The sequence below is a fragment of the Equus quagga genome, chromosome 2, assembly GCF_021613505.1.
Source record: "Equus quagga isolate Etosha38 chromosome 2, UCLA_HA_Equagga_1.0, whole genome shotgun sequence".
Taxonomy (NCBI): Eukaryota; Metazoa; Chordata; class Mammalia; order Perissodactyla; family Equidae; genus Equus; species Equus quagga.
Window position 1 is genome coordinate 61824143 of NC_060268.1, and position 23104 is coordinate 61847246.

The 23104-nt window shown below is 51.1% G+C and overlaps 1 protein-coding gene across 1 annotated transcript in view; it reads left to right on the forward strand.

The window, feature by feature from the left end:
• CORO2B (coronin 2B) overlaps positions 1-15447 on the forward strand; it is a 94667-nt gene extending 79220 nt beyond the window's left edge. The window contains exons 4-12 of the mRNA XM_046655470.1: positions 1287-1436; positions 2113-2277; positions 4496-4612; positions 4748-4852; positions 5420-5516; positions 8983-9095; positions 9448-9538; positions 9743-9882; positions 13516-15447. Coding sequence (XP_046511426.1) covers positions 1287-1436; positions 2113-2277; positions 4496-4612; positions 4748-4852; positions 5420-5516; positions 8983-9095; positions 9448-9538; positions 9743-9882; positions 13516-13647 — 1110 coding nt within the window. The 3' untranslated portion in view covers positions 13648-15447. The remainder of the gene's footprint in view (positions 1-1286; positions 1437-2112; positions 2278-4495; positions 4613-4747; positions 4853-5419; positions 5517-8982; positions 9096-9447; positions 9539-9742; positions 9883-13515) is intronic.
• Positions 15448-23104: the final 7657 nt, after the last annotated feature.

Below are 23104 nucleotides of genomic sequence, written 5' to 3' on the forward strand. Positions count from 1 at the left end.
TCACATGTGGAGGTTTTTGTCTATACTGGATTTAGGAGTGAAATTACTAGGTCAAAGAACATAATACAGATGTCTTTATGATTCCTGCTAAAGATTGCCAAATGGCTTCTAAAAGATTACCTTGATCGGTAATACTACCAACCCTGATTGAATCTACGAGTGGCAGTATGATCTTGCCGACACTGGCTCTTTTTTTTTTTCCAGTTGGCTATTTTAAAAGATCATGAATGGTATCTCAAAGCTGTTTTTCCTGTTTTTCTCCTTACTAGCAAGGGTGGAGTTCAGATTTTCAAAACGTTTGTTTTAAAGATGTCCTCAGTTGTAGTCACGTGTGTTCTTTCCTCTCCTTCCAGTTAGATCATAACAAATAGCATTAATGATGATAATAACAACAACTATAACAAGAATGTCAATTCCTTAGGTATTCAGAGCACTTTACAATTTACAAATTTCATAACCAGTAGCTTATTTTATTCTACCTGTAGGCAAGGCAAAGATTCTTTTCCCCATTTATAGATGAAACGGCTGAAACTACGCAGAGCATGTTTGGCTAGAGAAACAGAGGTTCACCAGGGCTGATGCAAATGACCAGGGGGTTATTCAAGGATTGCAGAGAAACTGAGTTTCTCTCTCTCTGGGACCACATGGTCTCTTCTCTCTGCTTCTCTGTGTGTCTCATCCTCCTCTCTGCAGATCATCTCTTTCTGCTTCTTTATCAGCATCCGTACGTCTGAAAATAGCAGCTGCGTCCAGGCTCTGCCCGTCCTTTCGGCTTGGGCCCAACATTTCCTCAGTCTCTGCCCCTTAGTTCATCATCTCTCAGGAGAGACTCAGGGCCTCCCAGCCTCCCAGATGGGTTTCCCTCTGCTCAGGTGTCCACCCTGGGTTGGGGAGAGGGTGGGGGACAAGGCCACGTGGTCAAACAGAGGAGCTGGGGCTGAAGGCACATCTCTAGAAGGGTGTGGAAAGGGAAGCAGAGATAGGCTTCTGACACAGCCCTTGCTGAAAGCTGCTTGGGGTGTGGTCCTCTGGGCCTGGTTAGACCATAACAATAACAACATGCCAGTAATAATAGTTGCCGAGATCTGCAGAGACTTCTCGGAGAAAACCCTCCCAAAAGTAAAGAGGAGATGTTCTCTTTCCTTTCTGACCACACCCTGGAACCTCCCTCAGGCCTCGGTCAGGCTCTGCCCACTGCCCTGCCAGGGAGGTGCCTCACCAGGCAGACCTCGGAAAGCTTCTCCTGGGCCTGCCCACCCAACCTAGGCTCTCTGTTGCCCCTGCAGGTGCGGATCTGGGAGATCCCCGAGGGCGGGCTGAAGCGGAACATGACAGAGGCTCTCCTGGAGCTGCACGGGCACAGCCGGCGCGTGGGGCTGGTCGAGTGGCACCCCACCACCAACAACATCTTGTTCAGTGCTGGCTACGACTACAAGGTGGGCAACTGGGGGGGGGCAGCTGTGGCCAGAGCCAACTCAGTGGGGAGGGGCAGGGAGAGAGAAGGGCATCTTTGGGGGGGCCTGTAGGGAGCACTATTACTTTCCTGAGCATGTTAACCAATACTATCTCATCCATTCATTCATTCACTACACATGACTGAGCATCTTCTCTGCACCCCATCATTCCTGGGCTCCACAGAGGCTGGAGGCATCTCTGTTGCCTTTTCTGGCACTGATGGACTGGAGGAGAATGCCCACCCTCTCTGCCTGGCCACTTCTTAACTAAGAAGTGGATGCTGCCCTCCTGGTAGGAAAAAGGAGCAACTGAAGCTGCTAGAGGGAAGAGAAAAGAGCCCAGCCCCTACCCGCAGGGAGGCCCTCAAAAGAGGAGTGCCAGCTGCTCAGACTTGGCAAGGAATGTTTATCCTTATTGCTAGTTGCAGAAACTGAGCCCAGGCTGGGTCTGGGATTGGCCCAAGGATATTCGCGGATTTGTGTGACCGGGACACATCAGCCTATGATGCAGAACCCAATGACACCGTCCTGCATCCCAGGACACCTGGGGCTCTGCACAGGGTGTCTCTCCCAGAGCCAGTTGGTGCAGACCAGGGACAGGCGCCCCATGACAGCAGCAGCAGCACTGGCCCCACTTCCTGCATGTCCACCCTCCCAGGTCCTCATCTGGAACCTGGACGTGGGTGAGCCAGTCAAGATGATCGACTGCCACTCGGACGTGATCCTCTGCATGTCCTTCAACACTGACGGGAGCCTGCTCACCACCACATGCAAGGACAAGAAACTGCGTGTGATCGAGCCCCGCTCCGGCCGCGTTCTGCAGGTGAAGCCCCACATTTTTTCGGGGGGAAGGGAAGATATTGGGACCTGGGGTTCTGCTTTCAGCCAGACCTGGAGGAAAAGGCTGTGCCAGCTCTCCTTCTCTCATGCACCGGTCCTGCACCTGTTGACCAGCCTGTCTGTTCTGGGCCCTTCTCAGCTCATAGGAACCCTGCCTTGTTCTGGGTGGCGAGGGACCTCAGTACCCTTTCTCGTCAGCCCTGGGTTTCTTCTGGCCTGCTCTGGGGGCCCAGCTGGTGAAATCCTTCAACATATAAATCCCTGGGTTTTGACCAAACCCAATCATGGGCACAGGAGGAGGGGCCTTTGAACTCACTGCCCAGCCATCTTCATGGGATGAGCCTGGCAGAAATGGCTCAGGGTGCCAGCTCACCTCCAAGTGGGGAGGTTGATTGTGAACGTAGCTCCAGTTTTAGTCTTTGAGTCTCCTGTGTCTTGACTGTGAGGAAGGGATTATATGCCATTTGGGAGTAAGAAATTAACATTTCTTGAGCACCTACTGTGTGCCAGTCATGGAGCTAGGTGGGATGGAAAATTTAGATGAAATTTGAGGTTTACCTCCTACACTAGAAAGGACTGATGCATGACCTGGTTGTGTTTATCTTGAAAGAGTCCAATATTGCAAGACCAGAAAGTCATCTGGGGCCGGCCTGGTGGCGCAGCAGTTAAGTTCGCACGTTCCACTTCGACGGCCTGGGGTTCGCTGGTTCGGATCCCGGGTGCGGACATGGCACCGCTTGGCAAGCCATGCTGTAGTAGGCATCCCACATGTAAAGTAGAGGAAGATGGGCACGGATGTTAGCTCAGGGCCAGTCTTCCTCAGCAAAAAGAGGAAGATTGGCCGCAGATGTTAGCTGGGGGCTAATCTTCCTCAAAAAAAAAAAAGAGAAAGTCATGTACTGATACTACTATAAATACTAATAATCATGGTTATTAGCAGCATCAGTACTCACCAGCATTGACTCAGAGCTCGCTGTGTGGCACACACTACGCCAAGAGCTCCACCTCAGTCAGTACTCAGAACAGTCCCTCTGAGGGGCTGCTGTTACCCTCCCATTTCACACATGGGAACACTGAGCCTTGGAGAGCGTCGGAGACTTGAATCTCAGTTACAGGAGGAGCTAGAATTCAAACCCGGCGCCGATGCCGAGCAGAAAAGACGTTAGAGGGCAGAGAATCCAGCCTCCACCTCACAGACATGGACGCAGGCCCAGAAGGGGTGAGGGACTCCTCCCAGGTTACACTTTTTTGACAGACCGTGGAACTAAAATCCAGAGCAAGTGACACCAGCCTGGGTCTTTGCATGGCTCCACCAGCCTCTGGTCTCTGGCCTGATGCTGACTCATCCTGGCAAAGAACCGTGTGGGTCAGGAGGAAAAGGAGGTGTCATGAGCTGAGAGGCAGGAGAGGAGGCAGAGGATGGCCCAGCTCAGATGGAGCCCCTGGCAAGGGGAAGTGTTGCTCAGGGAACCGGCTGAGTCCGGCTGAGTCCGGGTCCTCCTGCACCTCTGGGTCCTCCCCTTGGAGCTTCCTCCCGATAGGGATGGTTGTGAGGTATTGTGGCGAGAGCGCTTGCAGTTCTGGTGCTGCTGGACTTTGTCAGTGTTAGCTCCCTGCCTCCCGGGTGGCTCTGGGATGTGCAGAGAGACCTCTGTCCTGGTCCCGGGGCTCAGTGCTCCACATCACCCGTATTCGTGTCATGGGGCTACCACAACAAATACCACAAATGGGGCGGCTTACAACAACAGAAAGGGATCCTCTCACAGTCTGGAGTTCAGAAGTCCGATGTCAAGGTATGGCAGAGCCGCACTCCCTCCGGAGGCTCCCGGGGAGAACCTGTCCTGGCCTCTTCCAGCTTCCAGTGGCTGCTGGCTTCCTTAGCTTGTGGCCGCATCACTCTGGTCTCTGTCTCCGCAGTCACGTCACCTTCTCCTCCGTGTGTCTATGGGATCTGCCTTTGCCTGTCTCTCATAAGGACACTCATGATGGCACTGAGGGCCCACTTGGATGATCCAGGGCCATCTCCCATCTCAGGATCCTTAACTTAAAATTACATCTGCAAAGACTCTTTTCCAAATAAGGAAACATTCACACTTCCGGGGATTAATACGTGGACATATCTTTTGGGGCCGCCATCCAGCCCACCACAGTCCCCTGGTGTCTGGGGGCCCTGGCTCACCAGCTGTCTCTGTCCCCGTCAGGAGGCGAACTGCAAAAACCACAGAGTGAACCGGGTGGTGTTCCTGGGAAACATGAAGCGGCTGCTCACCACGGGGGTCTCCAGGTGGAACACAAGACAGATCGCCCTCTGGGACCAGGTCAGCCGCAGGGAGGCTGAGTGGTAACAGAAAAGGATGTTTCATGTTAACTCTGGGGCCTCTGCTGGGGTTTGGGAAGGTGAGGAGCCGTCCTGCCTGGACATCGGCTGACGCTGGCCCCGCTCCGGTCCACAGGAGGACCTGTCCATGCCCCTGATAGAGGAGGAAATTGATGGGCTCTCCGGCCTCCTGTTCCCCTTCTATGACGCTGACACCCACATGCTCTACCTGGCTGGAAAGGTACTAGAAGGTTGGGGGGGGGGACTGGGGCAGCCTGTGAGAGACCCCGCCCTGCTCCCCTAAGAAGAGCCAGCCTGACCTCTCTGGCCTTCCCCTGACCCAGCCTGGGTCTCACCCTCTTCCATCGAAACCTACCCTCAAGTTGGACACTCATTCTCACTGAAATTCAATCACGAAGAATTCCCTCAGAGGTGGGCTGGAGAGGGTTTTATGTTGGAATAAGATCAGAGCCTGAAGTGCAGAGGACAATGACTAGTGATGGAATGTGAGGAACCTGCCAGGAGATCTTTGACAAATATGGCCTTGTTTGTTAGAAAGGCTGTCCATAGTCACACGCGTGGTGCGCATACACACACACACACACACACACACACACACACACACACACACACACACCCCCAGCAAGTCCCCTGTGGCAGACCCACCGGGGGTCTAGAGGCCAGGTCTCCCTGGTCTTTTGACCACCTCTGGGGCACAGCAGAGGCTCTTTCAGCAGACCTCAGGGACCAGAGCCTGCTCAGCCCTCGCCTCCCCCTGCCTTCCTCACCTCCCTCTCCTTGCCCCCAGGGAGATGGAAACATCCGGTACTACGAGATCAGCACTGAGAAGCCCTACCTGAGTTACCTCATGGAGTTCCGCTCCCCAGCCCCGCAGAAAGGCCTCGGTAAGGCGGTCCAGAGGCTGCCGTGGCTGTTAGGCTATGGAAGAAGAGCCTGGACATTTGGCTCATGGGATCTCCCTCCCCGCCAAATGAAAACTCAGACGCAGAAGGCCACAGCTCATGGGCAAGTCAGAGTTGAACCTACAGGTGTTGCCCCTATGAAGGCCAGCCTGCCCTCCTCCAGCCAGCCTGTCACCACCCACTTGACCGGCTCCATCATTCCGTGACGCTGGCATCCTCCGCCACCTCTGGTTATCAGCAGCCCACACCATATCTTCATCCCCATTGCAGAGGGGGAAGCTGAAGCCCAGCATGGTTCTGACACTGGGGGGAGGTGGTTCAGCAGCCAAAGGTCAGAGCAGGGGCTAGACGCAGGCCCCTTCTGGAAGCCTCTGAGAAGCCAGGATTCCTGGTCCCCAGGAACAGTTCTATCCTTGCCTGAGAGGAAGGAGGAAGTTCCAGGTTGTCCCCATCACTGCATCCCCAGGACCCCCAGGTTCTCAGGCAAATCCTAGAGAGGACCCAGGATTGACGGAGTGTAGTGAGTCAGGGTGGGGGGCGAGACATTCTGGACACCCCACACTCTCCCGCCACGAAAATCTTACAGTGAAATTGTCATTCTTATTAACTAACCCTGGCAGTGCACACTATTCAGCTGTTCCCCATTTGGGGTCCAAATCACCCAATAGAAGAAATCTCTTCAAAGGCTCTGTTCCCACCCTCCTTAGGACTTGAGTCCGGCTTGTTCCCTCAGAGGATCTGGTATTATGGACAGGGCCTTAGGGCCAGCTTCAAAGACATCAGGGCTAGAAGCCCGGCCCAGTGACCAACAGGAAAATGGAGGCCCAGATGTATGCCCAAGGTCCTAACAACCCCTGCGGTCCTAACGGCCGTTCCATTGACTTCACCCTTCCCCAACTCTCTGTCATCCTCAGCTTCCTCACTGTCATCTCTTTATCAGATAGTATAAAAAGCAGCCTGGACTTTGGAGCCCGAACTAGGTTTATTTTCGGATTCAACTGCATACTTACCCCTCTGAGTCTCGGTTTTCCTCATCTGTAAAATAGGGATAATCAAACCTACCTTGAGGGGCTCTTGTGAAGCTTAGAAGCCATGTGTACAATGCACCTGGCAGAGCACCTGCTCCTTCATGTAGTTGTTCAACAAACATTTAATGCGTGCCAGCCAGGTGCCAGACGCTGCACTAGGTCCAAGGGTGCAGTGATAAATAAAACAGAACACGGCCTTACTCACTTTCCACTGAGGGGCAGATAGACCATAAACAAAGAAGGAAGGAAAATATTGATGGTAGTAAGTTCTAAGCAGAGAATCAAATGGGGTGATAGGACATGGAGTGACTGGCGGTGATTTTAGACCAGGTGGTCAGAGAAGGCCTCACTGTGGAGGTGGCATTTTAAGATAAGCTCTGAAAGGCAGGAAGGGGCAAAAGGAAAGACAGCAGGAAGACCAGTTAGTTCAAAGAATGAGCCTGGCATGTTCTAGGAATGGAAGGGCGGTCAACATGGCTAAGCACGGAGTAGACTCTGACATAGCGCAAGATGGAGAGAGCGTCAGGAGACTGAGCTGGAGAGGTGGGCAGGGGCCAGATCCGGGGGGGTGCATTAGACAGGGTGTATTAGGGTTCTCCAGAGAAACAACCAAATGTATGTAGAAAGGGATTTATGAGGAATTGGCTCCCATGATTATGGCGGCTGAGAAGTCCCACAATCTGCCATCTGCAAGCTGGAGAATGACGCCAGGAAAGCCAGTGGTGTAATTCAGTCTGAGTCTGAAGGCCTGAGAACCAGGGGAGACGATGACGTAAATCCCAGTCTGAGGGCAGGAGAAGATGAGAGGAGACGTCCCAGCTCAAGCAGGGAGGCAGAATAAAAGAGGTCCCTCCCCCCTCCTCCGCCTTTTGTTCCACTCAGGCCCTCAACTGATTGGGTGATGCCCATCCCCCTCGAGGAGGGCAGTCTGCTTTACCGAGTCCACCAGCATGTGAAATTAACCATCACACGGGGGAAGGGTTTGGATTTTTGGGGAACTCACTGGAAGGTCTTCTTTTTCTTGGGGGTGACGGGCGTTGGAGATGGGGCAATGCTATGTGACCTAAAAGGTTAATTTAAGATTGCTCTTGCTTCTGTAGGGAGATTGGATTGGGAGAATGGATTTTGAAAGGGCAGGAGGGAGGCAGAGAGGCCAGTTAGAGGCCTTTGTGAACTTCTAGGCAAGAGAGGATGGTAGCTTGGGGGATGGCCTGAAGACAGGGAGGAGAAGATAAGCCCAGAAGATATGTGGACAGTATTGTCAGCAGGACGTAGGGAGGAGAGGGAGGAGCCGAGGATAACAATTTCTACTTATCCTCCTCACCTGTGGCGACTACTGAGCATTTACCATGAGCCAGGCACTTCCTGTAGATTCAAAGTGCCTAAGGAGCTCACCACAGGCAGGTCACGTAAGTGGCAGAGCCAGAACTCAAACCCAAGTCCAGTGGTTTCAAATTCCACTTGGGTACCATTAGGCCACTTCTCTCCAGTGCCTGGAATTCCCTTATCTGGAAGAACAGCCCTCCATTCCAGTCGAGAAGAGGTAGAACCTTAACTCATACTCACATCGTGAGGAAAGAACTAGTGTTACCTGTGCTCATCACGGTGCCGGGTAGTTACTGAGCATCTTTGTGCTCAGTCCCCTGACCCCCTCACGAGGGCACCACGGCCCCCCACTAAGCAGCCAAGGGACCCGAAGCTCCGAGGAGTAGTGATTTGCCCAAGGGCTCCCAGCCAGGAAGAGGGGCAGAGTCAGGATTCAGACCCAGGTCTGTACGACCCCAAAGCTTGTGCTCTCAACACCACACTGCACAACTCCCCCAGTGAGTGTCCAGTCGGTGCAGCTCCTAGGCACACCGTGGCTAGTGCACACACGCGGACAATATACACACACGCTGTTGGTCCTGGAAGACGTATGAGAGAACAGCTGTCTTTGGCTGCATTTAAATTCCTGGGGTGCGCGGGGGAAGGTTTCTCCCTCCTTCTTTCTCTCTGAGGACCAGTGACACAGAGGCTTAGGGAAGCCAGTTCGTTTCAGAAGGCTCTGTGGCTTATGCTGTGACAACACTCTGTGACCCTGGGCAAGCCCCTTCCCTTCTGACCCTCATGAGTCTCATCTGTAGACAGAATGGACTAGATTCAAATATTTCTGCAGCACCGTCCAGTTCTGAAAGGCCCCGATCCTAAAGTGTGCACCTTCCTGAGGCAGGTCTAGCCCACGGGGCTTATTTGAGAAGCTACCACCCAGAGACAGGCCCGATTCAAGAAGCCCCCAGCCTACCTGCTCCCCTCTCCTTGGATCGTTGCCTACACACCTAGTGCCCACACCCTGGGCCTTTCCCCTGGCCAAGGACCTCAGGGAGGAGGGGCATGGAGGGGGAATCCCAGGCCCCCCTGGAGCCGTGTGTGCCTGTCCACAGGGGTCATGCCCAAGCACGGGCTGGATGTGTCGGCCTGCGAGGTGTTCCGCTTCTACAAGCTGGTGACTCTCAAGGGCCTGATCGAGCCCATCTCCATGATCGTGCCCCGGAGGGTGAGTGAGGCTGGGCCCGCCTCCAAGGGCCCCCTGCATTGAATCCTAGCTCACTCGCCACTGACTGTAAGCCTGGGGAAGCCCAGAAGAAGACATAAGTTATAGGTCCTGTGGACTGGGGTCTTCAGGCCCAATTTGGGGTGGGGGTGGGGGTGATTCTGAGGTGGGGACAGTTTGGCTTGCTCACGTATGCAGGGTGGGAATTCCAGGGGGGAGACACTGAGTGCAAAGCCTTGGAGGCAGCAAAGCAGGTAGCACGGTTGGAGGTTGGCAAGGAGAAGCGTCTGGCTGGAGAACAGGGCTTCTCTCAGCAGCCCCCCATCTGTCCACTCTTCTGTTCCCCTCATTGCAGTCGGATTCCTACCAGGAAGACATTTACCCCATGACGCCAGGCACGGAGCCAGCTCTGACCCCCGATGAATGGCTGGGAGGCATCGACCGAGGTACTGCAAGGGGTGGGCTTCACGGAAGAGGCGCAGGGACTGCAGCCTTCGCCTGCGGTCTAGCTTGCCCCATTTCCCTTGCACATCCTCCTGTTTGAACTTCCCCTCACAATGGCCAACTGTCAAGCATGGTGTCAATGAGAGACACCGTCACCTGACAGTCCATCGAATGGTCAGTGAGAATATGTTCCTTGCCTTTCCTAGATCCTGTGTTGATGTCACTGAAAGAAGGCTATAAGAAGTCCTCAAAAATGGTATTTAAGGCTCCCATCAAAGAAAAGAAGAGTGTTGTGGTCAATGGAATAGATTTATTAGAAAATGTCCCACCTCGGACAGAGAACGAGGTAAGGAAATAAGTTATTACCTCCACAGGCCCTGGAGGAGTGAGACCTTACATTTCAATTATGGGCTTCAGGCCTTTAAGCCAGCTCCATTCTGAGGCATTTTTCTTTTGGTGACAAATACCATAAGTAACCTGCTATTGGCTTCCATTGCCTCTGACCCCAATAAATAGAGGCTGGCATATGGAACGGATATTGATGCCCCTCCCCCTACCTCAAATTCACTAAACCACAGAGTTATGTGTCTCCTCGTGAATCCATTTCAGAATGTCACTGTCTTTGGTGTTACGGGAGTTATAAAGTCCTGACTCACAGGGAACAGCCGGCCTCGTGCATTACAGCACTGCCTTCCCCCTGGTGTTGCATGGCCATGGGGTCTGACAATTTCCTGTTTTTGTGGAAGAGGCTGAGTGTTTATGAAAGTATTCTTTGTGCCGTTAGAATGGGAGCAGCTCAGTCAGGGGCAACCATAGCTAGGCCTTGTCCATGTCCCCCAAAGGCTTCTCCTTCCAACCACACCCTCACTCCCTGGTGCCAATACAGTTCAGCTCAGCCGTGATCTGCAGAATGCCTTCCCTGTGCCAGGCACTTGGCTTGATGCAGCTGAAGTAGAGATGGCTGCATGGACCCACCTGCATTTGAATCCCGGCTCTGCCATTTCCTGGCTGTGCCTGAGCAAGTTTCCTGACTTTTCTAAGTCCATTTCCTCATGGTAAAATGGAGATATGAAATGCTGTGAGCATTAAAAAGATAATCCCTAAGTGTCTACCAGTCTTCCTGGCTCATATCAAGTGCTCAAAGTGGCTAACCGTATTAGCTAACTATTGCCATGTAACAAATTAGCCCCAAAACTGAGTGACTGAAACCCACAAACATTTATCTCATCGTTTCTTTGGGTGCCTGTGGCTCAAAGTCTTCATGAGGGTGTAGTTAAACTGTCAACTGAGGCCGCAGCCACATCTGAAGGCTCAGCAGTGGAAGGATCTCCTTCCAAGTTCACTCACATGGTTGTTGGCAGGACTCGTTTCCTCACAGGCTGTTGGGCTGAGGGTCTCAGTTCCTCATGGGTTGTTGGCCAGAAACCTCCCTCAGGTCCTTGCCAAATGGACCTCTCCAGAGGGCAGCTCAAAACATGGCAGCTGGCATCCCTCAGGGTGAGTGAGCAAGAGAGGGTGTCCACGATGGAAGCCACAGTCTTTTTGTGACCTAACCTTGGAAATGATATCCCATCACTTCTGCCATATTCTATTCATTGAAATAAGTGACTAGGTCCAGTCCACCATTGAGGGGAGGGGAGAACGTGGTGGGGGGGGAATCTTAGAGGCTTCTTGTCACACCAACTTACAATTACCATTATGATTCATAAAAATAAAATGATTCCTGACCTCTGGGACTTCACAGTTCTGAGTCATATAGACAAGTCTATAAGAGGGATGTTCAGATTTCTAGGGCTGGATGAAATTATGTGATAAATAGGATTTGTTTCAAAATAATCCCCCAGGGGGGGTGTGCAGGAGAAGTGGGTAGGAGTAGATACAAAGCAAAAATGGTCACATATTATCTGTTGAAGCTAGCTGATGAGTACCTGAAGGTTCATGAGGCTATTCTTTATACTTTTGCATATATTTGGCATTTTCCATTTAAAAAAATATATTTTTAAGTATCCTGAGAAGATAGAGATACCTGAGTTGCCACAGTAGCCCAGGTGGGCGTGAGTCAGAACAAGAGCCTGAATCCAGTTCTAGTATCGAGTGTGGAGAAGGCAGAGTGGAAGAGTAGTCACACTGAGTAACATCTAGCTATAGGCTTGTCTATATGAATCAGAACTGAGGACGTGGAGGACAATTTTAAAGGGTCTCTGAGCCAACAACACAGATGCCACAGTCTCTCTACATTAAAGCTTGTGCACCTCTTCGTTAGGAAGAAATTCGCTTAGAGCCTGCTAACTCTGGTTTACCGGCAATTTTAATCATCAGAGCAGATCAGAAGCAACTAATTAGAAAATGGGGCTGTAGGTGCTGGACACATTGGTCTGTGTGAAGAGACAATTGGTAGCTTGACCCAGGGGAGGAGTTTAATGGTTGCATAACTGTAACTTTACTAAATATCACTGAATTGTACACTTAAAACGAGTGAACTTTATTGTATGTGAATTATGCCTCAATAAAGCTGTTTTTGTGGAAAAAGCTAACCAATAAATTATGCAAAGAAATTTCAAGAACTTGGAAGGCACAAGACTGCATGGAATCATTTGGTGTGGGCAAAAAGCTTATCAGCCCCCTGAAGACACGTAACCAGGGATGGTTTGTTGGTTAATTTTTTTTAAAGTCAATTAAAGGAAAGAATCATAAAAATGATATATACATTCTTTAAACCATTTATTTTCATTTAAAACAAAAACATAGATTCCTCCAACATATTTTGATGCAGCATCAAGGTCTTTTCTTTGAGGCCTCCCCCGGCTGGGGTCAGCTATGTCCCTCTCACATATATCGCACTTTAACTCCAATTTCCAGTTTCAGTTTCTTTTAGGTGGAACAGGAACTTAATGTCAATCTGAAAACAAAGCCCTAGTTTTCTCGGAGTTTTCCGCATTTTTTTTTAAGACTGGTTATTGAGGTCTAATTTACCTATGGTAAAATTCACTCTTCATAATGCACAGTTCCACAAGTTTTAACAAATGCATACAGCTGTGTAACCACTACCCCACAGTCGAGATGTAGAATATTCCCCAATCTTCTATGGTGACGTCATCCACACCTAGCTCAGCAGCAAGGTTTTTAGCATCACCTCTATCAAGACTTTCTAATGCATTCAACTTAGTTTTTATAGAAACAGCAACTTCTCTTTCTTGTGTTTATATCAGATTTAATTAAATTATGCAATTATAAGAACAAATTCGACTCACACCAGGAAATTTGAGGACAAACACAACTGCTTGTTGGTAACGTTCAACTTAAACATGTTGGAGTCCTCAAGTAGCCGCCTGCCTTCCAGGGCTCAGTGTTTTGTGAGCATCTGTCGATCTGTTTTACGCAAGAAATGGAGAGACTGGTTGATCCAGGGACTCATCTCCGTGAAGGGCTGTCAGGATACCTGTGCTTTGCCTGCACCCATGGCCACAAATGCATCACTGCCCAGTGCAAACCGCGGTATCCCCTTGGTAGTCCCATGTCAGCAGGAAAAAAGCTAGATTCCATTCTGTACCCTAAGCTTTCTTAAGAAGAGAAGGATGTAAAACATTTTAGAAAGGTTTCCATCCAGAATGGTAAATAAATTTGTTAGATTTGGACCCCTAAAAAGGTACGCTTAGGATGTTTGGAAAACTGGCCCGTGTAGACTCCCCCTTCCTTGGTGACCCTGAGCCGCTGCCTGAGGCAGCTCTGCACAGGCCACAGCTTTCTTTTTTTCCCACCTCACAGGGGAAAGTAGGGGCTATGAGCTGAGCCCGGAGAAAGGAGAGCTGCAGTGACATGAGTCACCTGGGACGCTAAAGTGGGGGGGCACTGGAAGGCCTGGGGGGAGAAGGGCAGAGGCTGCCGTGGGGAGGGCGGGGCGGGGGTCTGGACTCAGGAAGTCACTTCTCACCTGCTCTCTCCCTGGCCCTCCACGGCCCCCTCTCTTCGTCCACCCCAGCTTCTCCGAATGTTCTTCCGGCAGCAGGATGAGATTCGGCGGTTGAAAGAGGAGCTGGCGCAGAAGGACATCCGCATTCGGCAGCTACAGCTGGAACTGAAAAACTTGCGCAACAGCCCCAAGAACTGTTAGCTCCCCGGCTGGGCTGCTTTCTAAGCCGATCTCTCCGTTGTTTCTACTCATCCCTTAACTTTCCCTTATCTGGTGATCCCAGAGACAGAGCCAGGACTGGAGCTGGGGGACAGCCTGAGGACCTCACCTGCCACCTCAAGAACTGGAAGCTGACCTTTGACCTCTTGAACTCATGCTAATACAAGTCCCCAGCCTCCCCTGGAGACCCACCGCTACCAGCCCCTTTACCTGCCACCCCAGCAGGAGTCTCGGCTTCTCCTTGGCCAGGCAAAGACCACGGACTCCCTGAGGGGTGCTGTCAATGGACCAGGGAGCAGAGGGGGAAGCCAGGATCCCAGTAGACTTAGAACTTGACCTTTTCCCCTGCAAAGGGGGCTGGCAGGACATCTCAGCATTCCCTGCTGCAGCTCGCAACGTCCCTGATGGACCACACCGTAAGGGCCGGATTGCAGGTGTCAGCCATTCCCCCTTGCCTCCTCCCACCTCCCTCTATTCCCCTGAAGCCCTGCAAGCCTGATTCTCCTGACAAGGGTTGCAAGCAGCCCAGCTCCTTTCTGTCTCTTGCCCTCTCTTTCTTGTCTTCAGGGAATTAAGAGGATTGCTCGCCAAGGCCATAATGACCCCTTGCCTTCCCATGATTCTCTTCGAAGCTCTTGCAACACCCTTTTCCCATTTAATTCGTGAGGCAGGGAGGGTAGGGAAAAGTGTCCCCATTTTACAAATGACAGAACCGAGGGTTGCAATGGGGAAGTGACTTACAAAGTCACCCAGCGGGTCAACAGTGGACACAGGACCAAGACCTACGGTATCCAGACCCCGAGGCCAGGGCCCTTCCCACTGCATCAAGATGCCAATTCCATGGGGGCTTCGCCAGTGCCCAAGTCTCTGTGGAGATTGAGAACTGGAAGCTACTTCTACCGTCTGCCCCACACCAGTAGTGCCAATGTGTCACACTGCCCAGTTGAGGCCCCTCACACTCAGTGCCCCTACATTCCCCTGGCCCCCGCCCTTGGCTCTCACCCCTCCGGGGACTCCCTCTGAGATGAGGCCTCTTCCTCCTGGAAGATGAGGCTGAGGAGGGTGGAGCTCGGCCCTGGGGAAGGCAGAGCAGGGTCTGATTGCTTCAAGAGAGGCTCTGCATGTCTCTCGCCACTGCGATCTCAGCCACTCTCAGCCTTACACTAGCAGGATTACCACAGCCCCTCACGTCAGTATGCACTTTAAAGTTTACGCAGTTCTTTGACACGTAAGATATCACGGAGCCTCACATCCACTCCGGGAGGTAGGGCTCATTCTCTCCGTTTTACAGATGAAGAAACCAAGAAGTGGCCCGAGGTCACGGGACTCTCAACCGCCACATTTCATTCGGTCTTCTACACATTTTCTTTTTCTCCTCCTTTTCTCCCTTCATTTCCCACCACCCATAGAGTCCATAAACACTGTTCTTGTCAGAAAAGTCACGGTTTGGAGGTGAGATCTGGTCTGGGGATCAAGAAATGGGTGTCCACTCTTCTCTCTCATTAGCTAGGATCAACTAGATGCATTATACTCCTCACCTGCTCGTCCCATGGCCACCCTGCAGGACATCCATCGAGAGGCCAGAGCTCCCTCGGCCCCTCCAGGTGACCTGGGCAGGGAAAGCCCCCCACTCCTTGGGCTTTCCCTCCAATAACCTTCCCCCCCGCCCCCGGCCTGCTAAAGCAGGGTCTCCTCACCGCCCACTCCCTGCAGCTAGACAGTGTCCGCTCTCATCTGTTCTTCCGCACACTTCTCAAGCTTTTCTTTCTTCCCCATTGACCTTTGCGGTCTTATGTGATTATTTATGCTGCCTCCCAAGGATAGAACTGAAATAAAATGTTTTCAACTTATCAAAGCTGGGCACGGCCATCTCATTTAACCCCAGTGGGTTCCTGCTCTTGGCCACCATGGTATCTTGATGGTCAACTCCCCAGTCATGGTTCGTTTTGGAACAACAAGCCACGTCTGTATCTACAGATATAATCTCACGCTTTCGTTCATCTACAGCAAGGCTTCTGAACCTCAGCACGATTGACATTTGGGGCCAGATAATTTTTTGCTGTGAGGGCTGTCCCGTGCACTGTAAGATGTTTAGCAGCATCCCTGGCCTCTGCAATAAGATGCCATAGCAACCCTACCCAGTTGTGTCAAATAAACGTGTCTCTAGATATCATCCAATGTCCCCTAGGGTGTCAAAATCGCCCCCAGTTGAGAACCTGTGTCCTACAGTGATTCAGCAGGCATCTGCTCTATACCCAGCCCTGTGTCGGGACCTGGGGGACACCAGCGTTTCACAGTGGAATTATGCTTTGCAGTTTACAAAGCACTATTCCGCGTCCTTGACTCTTTTGATCTTCACAGCAGCTCTGGGTGGTGTGTTCTAACGTTATCCCTATTTTTAAGAAGAGCAGTCAGGTCTAGAGTGGTGACATGCTGTAGGTCACTCTGCTGATGTAGTGAGGGAGACACACGGGGACATGGATCTTCTGAGCCCAGAGCCAGAGAATGTACATGCTCGCAGCCCCCAGCCAGGCTCAGAGCTGGGCGCAGTCTGTTCTGGGGGGGGTGGCCATCATGAGACAAGGGATGTTGGGCAGGGACGGCCAGGCCACCGGGACACCCTCACTCTCTCACCAAGCCAGGACAGTCATGGAGCAGAGTTGTCAGGCTGCAAAGTAGACAGGCAAGTAGCAGTGTGGACACCTCAGGAGACTTGGAAGGGCCAGAGGAAAGCAATGAAAGTCCTGGAAAAGATGGCCGGAGAGGAAAAGATAAAGAGCAGCAGAGGAGCAGTGGGCAGGACACCAGAGACTGGGCCTCCGACTGGTTATGCAACATTGAGTAATTCACATCTCCTCTCTGGACCTTACTTTCTCTATCTATCACATGAGGGCACAGAACAATTTCTAGGGTCCCTTCCTGGTCTAATATCTTAAGTTGCCATTATCCCAGCAGTTGGGAGAATGGGACAAATCCCCAAGACCATCCATTGTCTAGCATGAGTGGTGCCAACAGGAAATATGTCAGGAGAAGGGAAGCAGTAAGATGGCTTCCTACAAGGGCTTGGGTGCAGAAAAGTACTTTTGCTGAAGGTGAATTTGAACAAAGACACCCCTGGAGTTTTTGCCCTAGGTCAGTTCACAAAGTCCCGTGCTTGAAAGAAATGCTCAAGTCATTGAGAATCTTGTTTTCATAAGCTCCTTCTCCAGGGATGCTGAGGAAGATGGTGCTGGTTGCCTGGCCGAGGCCTCCCCTGCCTGGGCCCAGAGCAGGTGAACAGATAAGGTGATGTCTCCTGTGTGCCTCTCTCCCACCAAATCCCTAATTCTGAGCCCAACTGGACAGCTCTTTAATCATTTCTTATTGTGGCCAATTGTCCAAGGTCAAGGTTGAACTGGACTTCCCCCCACAAGTAGCCCATTTTTCCAGCTGCATTTGTTGAAAGGCCATGAATTCCTCATCCTGCCTGGTTGTCCTCGTGTCCTCTATTAGGATGTACTCTCCTGCCGGTTGCGGCCTATCCCACCACACTGCTTTGATCATTGTCAGGATGTAGGAGAGCAAGCCTCTCCTGGCACTTTGAACCCGTTCCCACTGCCATGCCCCCACCAGGTGCTTGCTCCCCTCTTTTCTCCGGGTAAGGGCACCTTAAGCTAAACTCCAGACCCTTCTCTGCTGTGGAGAGGTCCCTCCTGGGCATGCCTAGAACTCCTCATCCCACCCCCAACGCCTACTTGGATTTTCAACTCAGTCTAACACACTGAGTAGCTGGATCTACTCAGTACTGGGCACTGAAAACCCAGAGATGGGGGAAAAAAACAGGCCTGTCCTTGAGGGGCTCCGGCCAGTGGCCACTCTATGGGCATAATGTCACCCAGCGGGACGCAGAGCCCCTGGAGACTGGAATGAGCTCCACTCTCTGCTGGGTGTGGTGGTTTTGGGGTTTGCTGACTCCTGGCTTCTCTTCCAGACAGCCTCCTGAGATCCCAAGATGGGCTTGGGCATTTTTAGACTCTCTCCTGGTGCTGGGCAAACATCCCAGACTACCAGTGGACCGTGCAGAACGTGGCTGCTTCTTTACTGTGGGAAATGACTTCATATTGAAAACACCCCCACCCTAGGGCCCCCGCCCCTCAGCCTCCCTGCTTGGAAGGGCTGCCTGGAGCAGGAGCAGACACTTACTTCGACCACAGGAAGCATTACCAGACCCTCTCCTCCCCCGAGTCGGCCAGCCGGGACTGCCAGCCTGTGGAGCAGGGAGGGGAAGAGGGCCCTGTCTGGGATGTTGGCAGGAGTTCCTTGTTCTCTGTGCATGTGTGTTTCTATTTGGGAACAACCTGCAGCCTGTCTTCCCTTGGAATTTTAATTCGGTAACAAACACAAATGGGTCAGCCTTACTTAGAGAAGGTAAGTGTCTACAGGGTAGGGTCTTAGGAGTTCCAGGAAGCTCCTGTCCCAGAGCCCCTCCCTTATACCTGGACTGTCACACTGCCTGGAATCCCCCCATTAGCACACAGTCCCTTTGGGTTAAGCATTGGCCTTGTCAGAGCCCTCTTCATGTACAAATCCCCTGGCACTGGGATGCTAATGTGAACGGGGTTAACAGACTGAGGGAAGGAACCTGGAGACAATGAAAAAGGACGGGTCTCCAGTGGGAGTGGAGGTGGGGACACTGAGGACAGAGATCTTGGCTTTCAAGGTCACAGTGATCAAGGCAAGATTCAAAGACCAGGAAGAGTTTGGTAGGAGCTTAAATCCAGCCAGCAGATGGCAGATTACCGTCTTCCTATCAAGCCCATTTTTCCTGAGCTGGATCCCTTCTGCCACTTCCCACTCCACCCCAGAATTAACGACCCAACCAGAGGCACCAGGGCGTTGTGGCAAGGCAGGCACACAGAACAGCCAGGATCTGAAACAGCCCAAGTATCGGAGAGAAGGGATGCTCAAAAGGAGGCAGCCAGACCCTCCCACTGCCTCAGGTCAGCTGTCTCCAAGGACCAGCCAGAGGAGGGCGCTCCCCTCACCTTCTTCCTGTGAGGCTGCCTGCCCTGAAGAGCTGGAAAGAGACTGGGATCTGGATTCCTGTCCCAGCCCAGCCCCTGTCCTGCTCTTTGATCTTGAGCAGATTCCCAGCAGGGACAATGACAGGGAGGGGCCCTTTCTGCCTGGAGAGTCTACAATCGATGAAGCTTGGGACTGAGGAGGTAGCAGAAAGTAGAGCCGTGAATATGAAGGGGAGGGAAGAAAACAAGGGGAGGCACGGGAGGGGTCCTGGCTAGACCTCTGCAGCCCGGTGGTCACAGCCCATCCGGGCCCCGGGGCCCCCCAGCTCCAGCCACTCCGTCTCCAGGAAGTTACTGATGAGAGAAACAGGAGCGGCGTCCCAGGCACGGATACAGCCCGGGGGCAGAGGAAGAGGGGTCGCGGCCAGACCGTGGAAGCCTGGAATCCTTGCCCCAGGGGGCTGGACTCCACAACGAGGAGCCATGGAAGGGCTCGAAGCAGGAATGGACACCTCCCTCTGGCTGCTGCGAGGGGAAAGGATGCGAGGGCAGCACTGAAGCAGGGAGCCAGGCTGGGGCTGGCGAGCTAGTGATCCCGGGGGAAGCTGGGGGTGGGGGGTGGGGTGGCTGGCTCAGTGGTCAAGGCAGACTTGAGAATGGATATCTTTGGTCAGGAGGGGAGACTGGGTTGGGGGTGGGAGGAGGTGGGGAAGAGGCAAAGGGAGGGGACGCGTTAGGACACCTCCCAGGAATGGAGCCAGAGCTGGGATGGGAGACGAGCCAACTCCTGCCATCAGATAGGGCACTGCACAGAGGTAGGCACGGCATTTTATACCTCTCATAACCCAGCACCACCCCAAAAGGAACCTAGGACAGTGCTGGCTGCACCCTGCTTCGCAGGTGTCCTTTCTACCAGCTGACAGAGGCAGGGCTTTTCTTAGAAACCTGTCGGGTTCTTTCATGACTAAAAGACCTGGCTGTCCCTGGGGCTGCCTGGCACTGTCATGTGAAAGCCCCCATGCGCCCTAGGGTCTCTCACCCTAACTTGTCCCCCACCAACCTCTCAGGATGCCCGAAATTCACACATATGTCCATCCTTCGGCTAAGGCATTTGTAATGATAATGAAAATAGGTTATTTTTCTCTCTTTCTTTGCCTACTGGGAAATTAGAAACAGTTTTCATTCAAAAACTATGTTATCAAATATCTATCAAGCACCTTGTCTGCATCGAGTGATATCCTAGGTGCTGGGACTAAAGAAATGAACAAGACATGGTTCTTGCTCTCAAAGAGGTTCCAGTCTAATTTATAACTGAAATTCATATGCAGTGCAGAGAAAATGACTGGAGGAACTGAGGTGGTTAACAGTGATTGTCTCACGGCCATGGGATAAAGGATTAATTCTATTCATTTTGAATATCTGCATTTTTCTACAAGAATCGTTTTTTTCCAATAAGAGAGGGAGGTATTTTTTAGCTTTAAAGATATTTTAAACGCAAGTAACACCTTAGGATTTGCCACCAACTGTGTCCCTGGGGATGAAACTTCAGGCTTGTTCCATTCAGTTCGCCAGGTATGGGTTGTGGGGCTTTTGCTCCCACATTAGCACTGCCCCCCTGGACCAGAAGAGATTGCCCACATGAGTAGTCGGATGGTGGGAACAGACTCAGGTCTGGCCAGGTGTTACTTCTGTTGGACACTTGACAGGCAGGGTCCTGACAGGAAGCCCCCAGCAACCTGCCACTGAGATGCACAGCTCACATCCCTGCACAGGCAAAGATGCCCACCGGGCCTTGGCTCAGCCTTGCCTGCATCCTCTTGTTGCTGACTTGGCCTTCCCGGATCCCTCTGGTTCTGGTCCACCCACTGACCTCATCCCCTTCCACCCCAGGTGGCCGTACCCCTAATCTTCCTGGTACACTGGCTCTTCACCCAGCCCCTTCACAATCTATCGTTTGTGGCATGAACCCTATAACCCACTTCCTTTGGCGTGGAGCCCTTTCTCCTCTTCAAATCAAAACTCTTGGCCTTCAAGACTATTTTATTGTCTCAACCACGAAATTTTGAAAATCTGTTTGGAAACTCAAAGTCTGAGTATTGAGTATTTATTTGTTGGCTTGTTTATGCGTTCCCGCTATCAGAATCCTGATCCTCCCTGGAGCAAAGAATACCTCTGTCCAGGGTGGGGAGAAGGCACATCAGGGACTACAGGATCTACAACTGCTATCTTTCCAAAATCCACCCTCTCCACTGACCCGCCTACCACATGCATGTGCACACACACAGACACACACACACATATATAAGTGGATCATTAAAATGGCCAGAGAGAGTAATACTACATAGAATAGTAGACATTGAGTTAATGATATGGAACTGGAGAATAGTGTTCTTTTACTAATTTTCAATTAACATCTAGACAATGACATTACATTAAGTGCCAGGGACATAAAATCAATTCAGATACACAAGTCGCTGGCCTTGGGGTTATTGAGGGATGCAGATATTGAATCAGTAACTACAATTCAGTGTAATAAGTCCTATATCAGAACCATGTATAGGAGCAATCAAAACATGGAAGACAGAAGACCTCATTGTGATAGATAATCTGAGTTCTATTTGTTATTTATTGAAATATGATTGACATATAACATTGTGTAAGTTTAAGGTGTACAATATTGTTGATTTGATACATTTATACATTGCAACGTGATTACCGCTGTAGCGTTAGCTAACATCTCTATCATGGCACATAATTACCATTTCTTTTTTGTGGTGAGAACTTTTAAGATCTAGTCTCTTAGCAACTTTCAAGTATATAATACAGTTTTGTTAACTATAGTCAACATGCTGTACATTAGATCCCCAGAACTTATTCATCTTCTGACTGCAAGTTTTACCCTTTGATCAACTTCTCTCTATTCCACTCCCCCTCCCCCCGCCCCCAGCCCAGCCCTGGAACCACCATTCTTCTCTTGGCTTTTTTAGATTCCGCATAGAAGTGATATCGTACAGTATTTGTCTTTCTCTCTCTGGCTTATCTCACTAAGCATAATGCCCTCAAGGTCCACCCTTGTTGTCACAAATGGCAGGATTTCCTTCTTTCTAATAATCTGAGTTCTTGAAGTGAAAGCAGTTTTCCACCAGAGAAGAGAGAGAGGCATTCCAGTCAGGGAACAGCATGTGCAAAGTCAAGGAGAAAGGAAACAGCTGGCATTTGGGGTGGTCACAAAGGGCCTTGAGTTGCTGAAGCCAAAGAGAAGGCTGGCACGTGGACAGTCTGCAAAGGACCTTATACTCAGGCTATTTATTTGGAATGCACTTTTATGCAATGGAAAGCCTCAGAAGGTTTTTAAGCATGGGAATGATCAGATGAAATTTGCATTTAAGAAAAATCAATAGGAAGGATGGAAAAGAGAGAGACCAATGGCTGGAGGCTAGTGAGGAACTTCTGGGAGTACCCAGGTGAAATGTGAAGGGAATCCCCCCCACCAACATGAGAATCAGGAGCAGTAGGGAGGGGTGGGAGGTGGGCTGCAATATATAATAAAATATCACACTCTACTCTGCAGAGAGATTAATGGAATAATGATTCTTAGTAGGTCATGAAGTCAATTTAGTGGGTCTCAACCAGCATTTTGTAGTATAATAGAATAGAATCAAGTAGAACAGAAAAGAAATATTAGTGTACATCTCACAAAATAAGGGTAAATATCTGTGCATGAAACTTTGTTCAGTAGTATGCATGTTTGTATTGCTCTGTGTGTGTGAGAGAGAAAGACAGAAGGCAAGAGAAAGAGGGAGAGGGTGGTGTGGTGTGTGTACTGAGATGCAAGGTAAAATATGTGTTATTCACTGTGGGTCAAAATCTAGTTTGAAAGCCACTGGTCTAGAATACACTAATGGTGCAAAGCAGAGAGTAACTGCCAATGGGATTCCCAGGAGAGAGAGATTCAGTCCACGTGTAGCTGTCCGGGATGGCTCCCAGAGGATGTTCAGAAGTGGGAAGTGGGGAGCTGGCCTGGTGGCGCAGCGGTTAAGTGCGCATATTCCATTTTGGTGGCCCGGAGTTTTCCAGTTCAGATCCCGGGTGCGGGCATGGCACCGCTTGGCAAGCCATGCTGTGGTTGGCGTCCCACGCAGAAAGTAGAGGAAGATGAGCACAGATGTTAGCTCAGGGCTAATCTTCCTCAAAAAAAAGAAGTGGGAAGTGGGCCTTGAAGAGTTGGGTAAGGATTAGGAGAGAGGAGAGGGAAACGCGTCCACGGAGAGAGAAGGCCTTGAGAGATGAGTCCCAAGCAGCCCTGCCAGATTCCGCCCTAGCCTGACCTGTTCCTAAAAGCCTCAAGATGGTTATCTTGGGGGGATAATATTTCAGTCTCAACACAGAAATGCATCTGCTGACAGCTTATCTTTTCTTCTAGCACTTATGTAAAA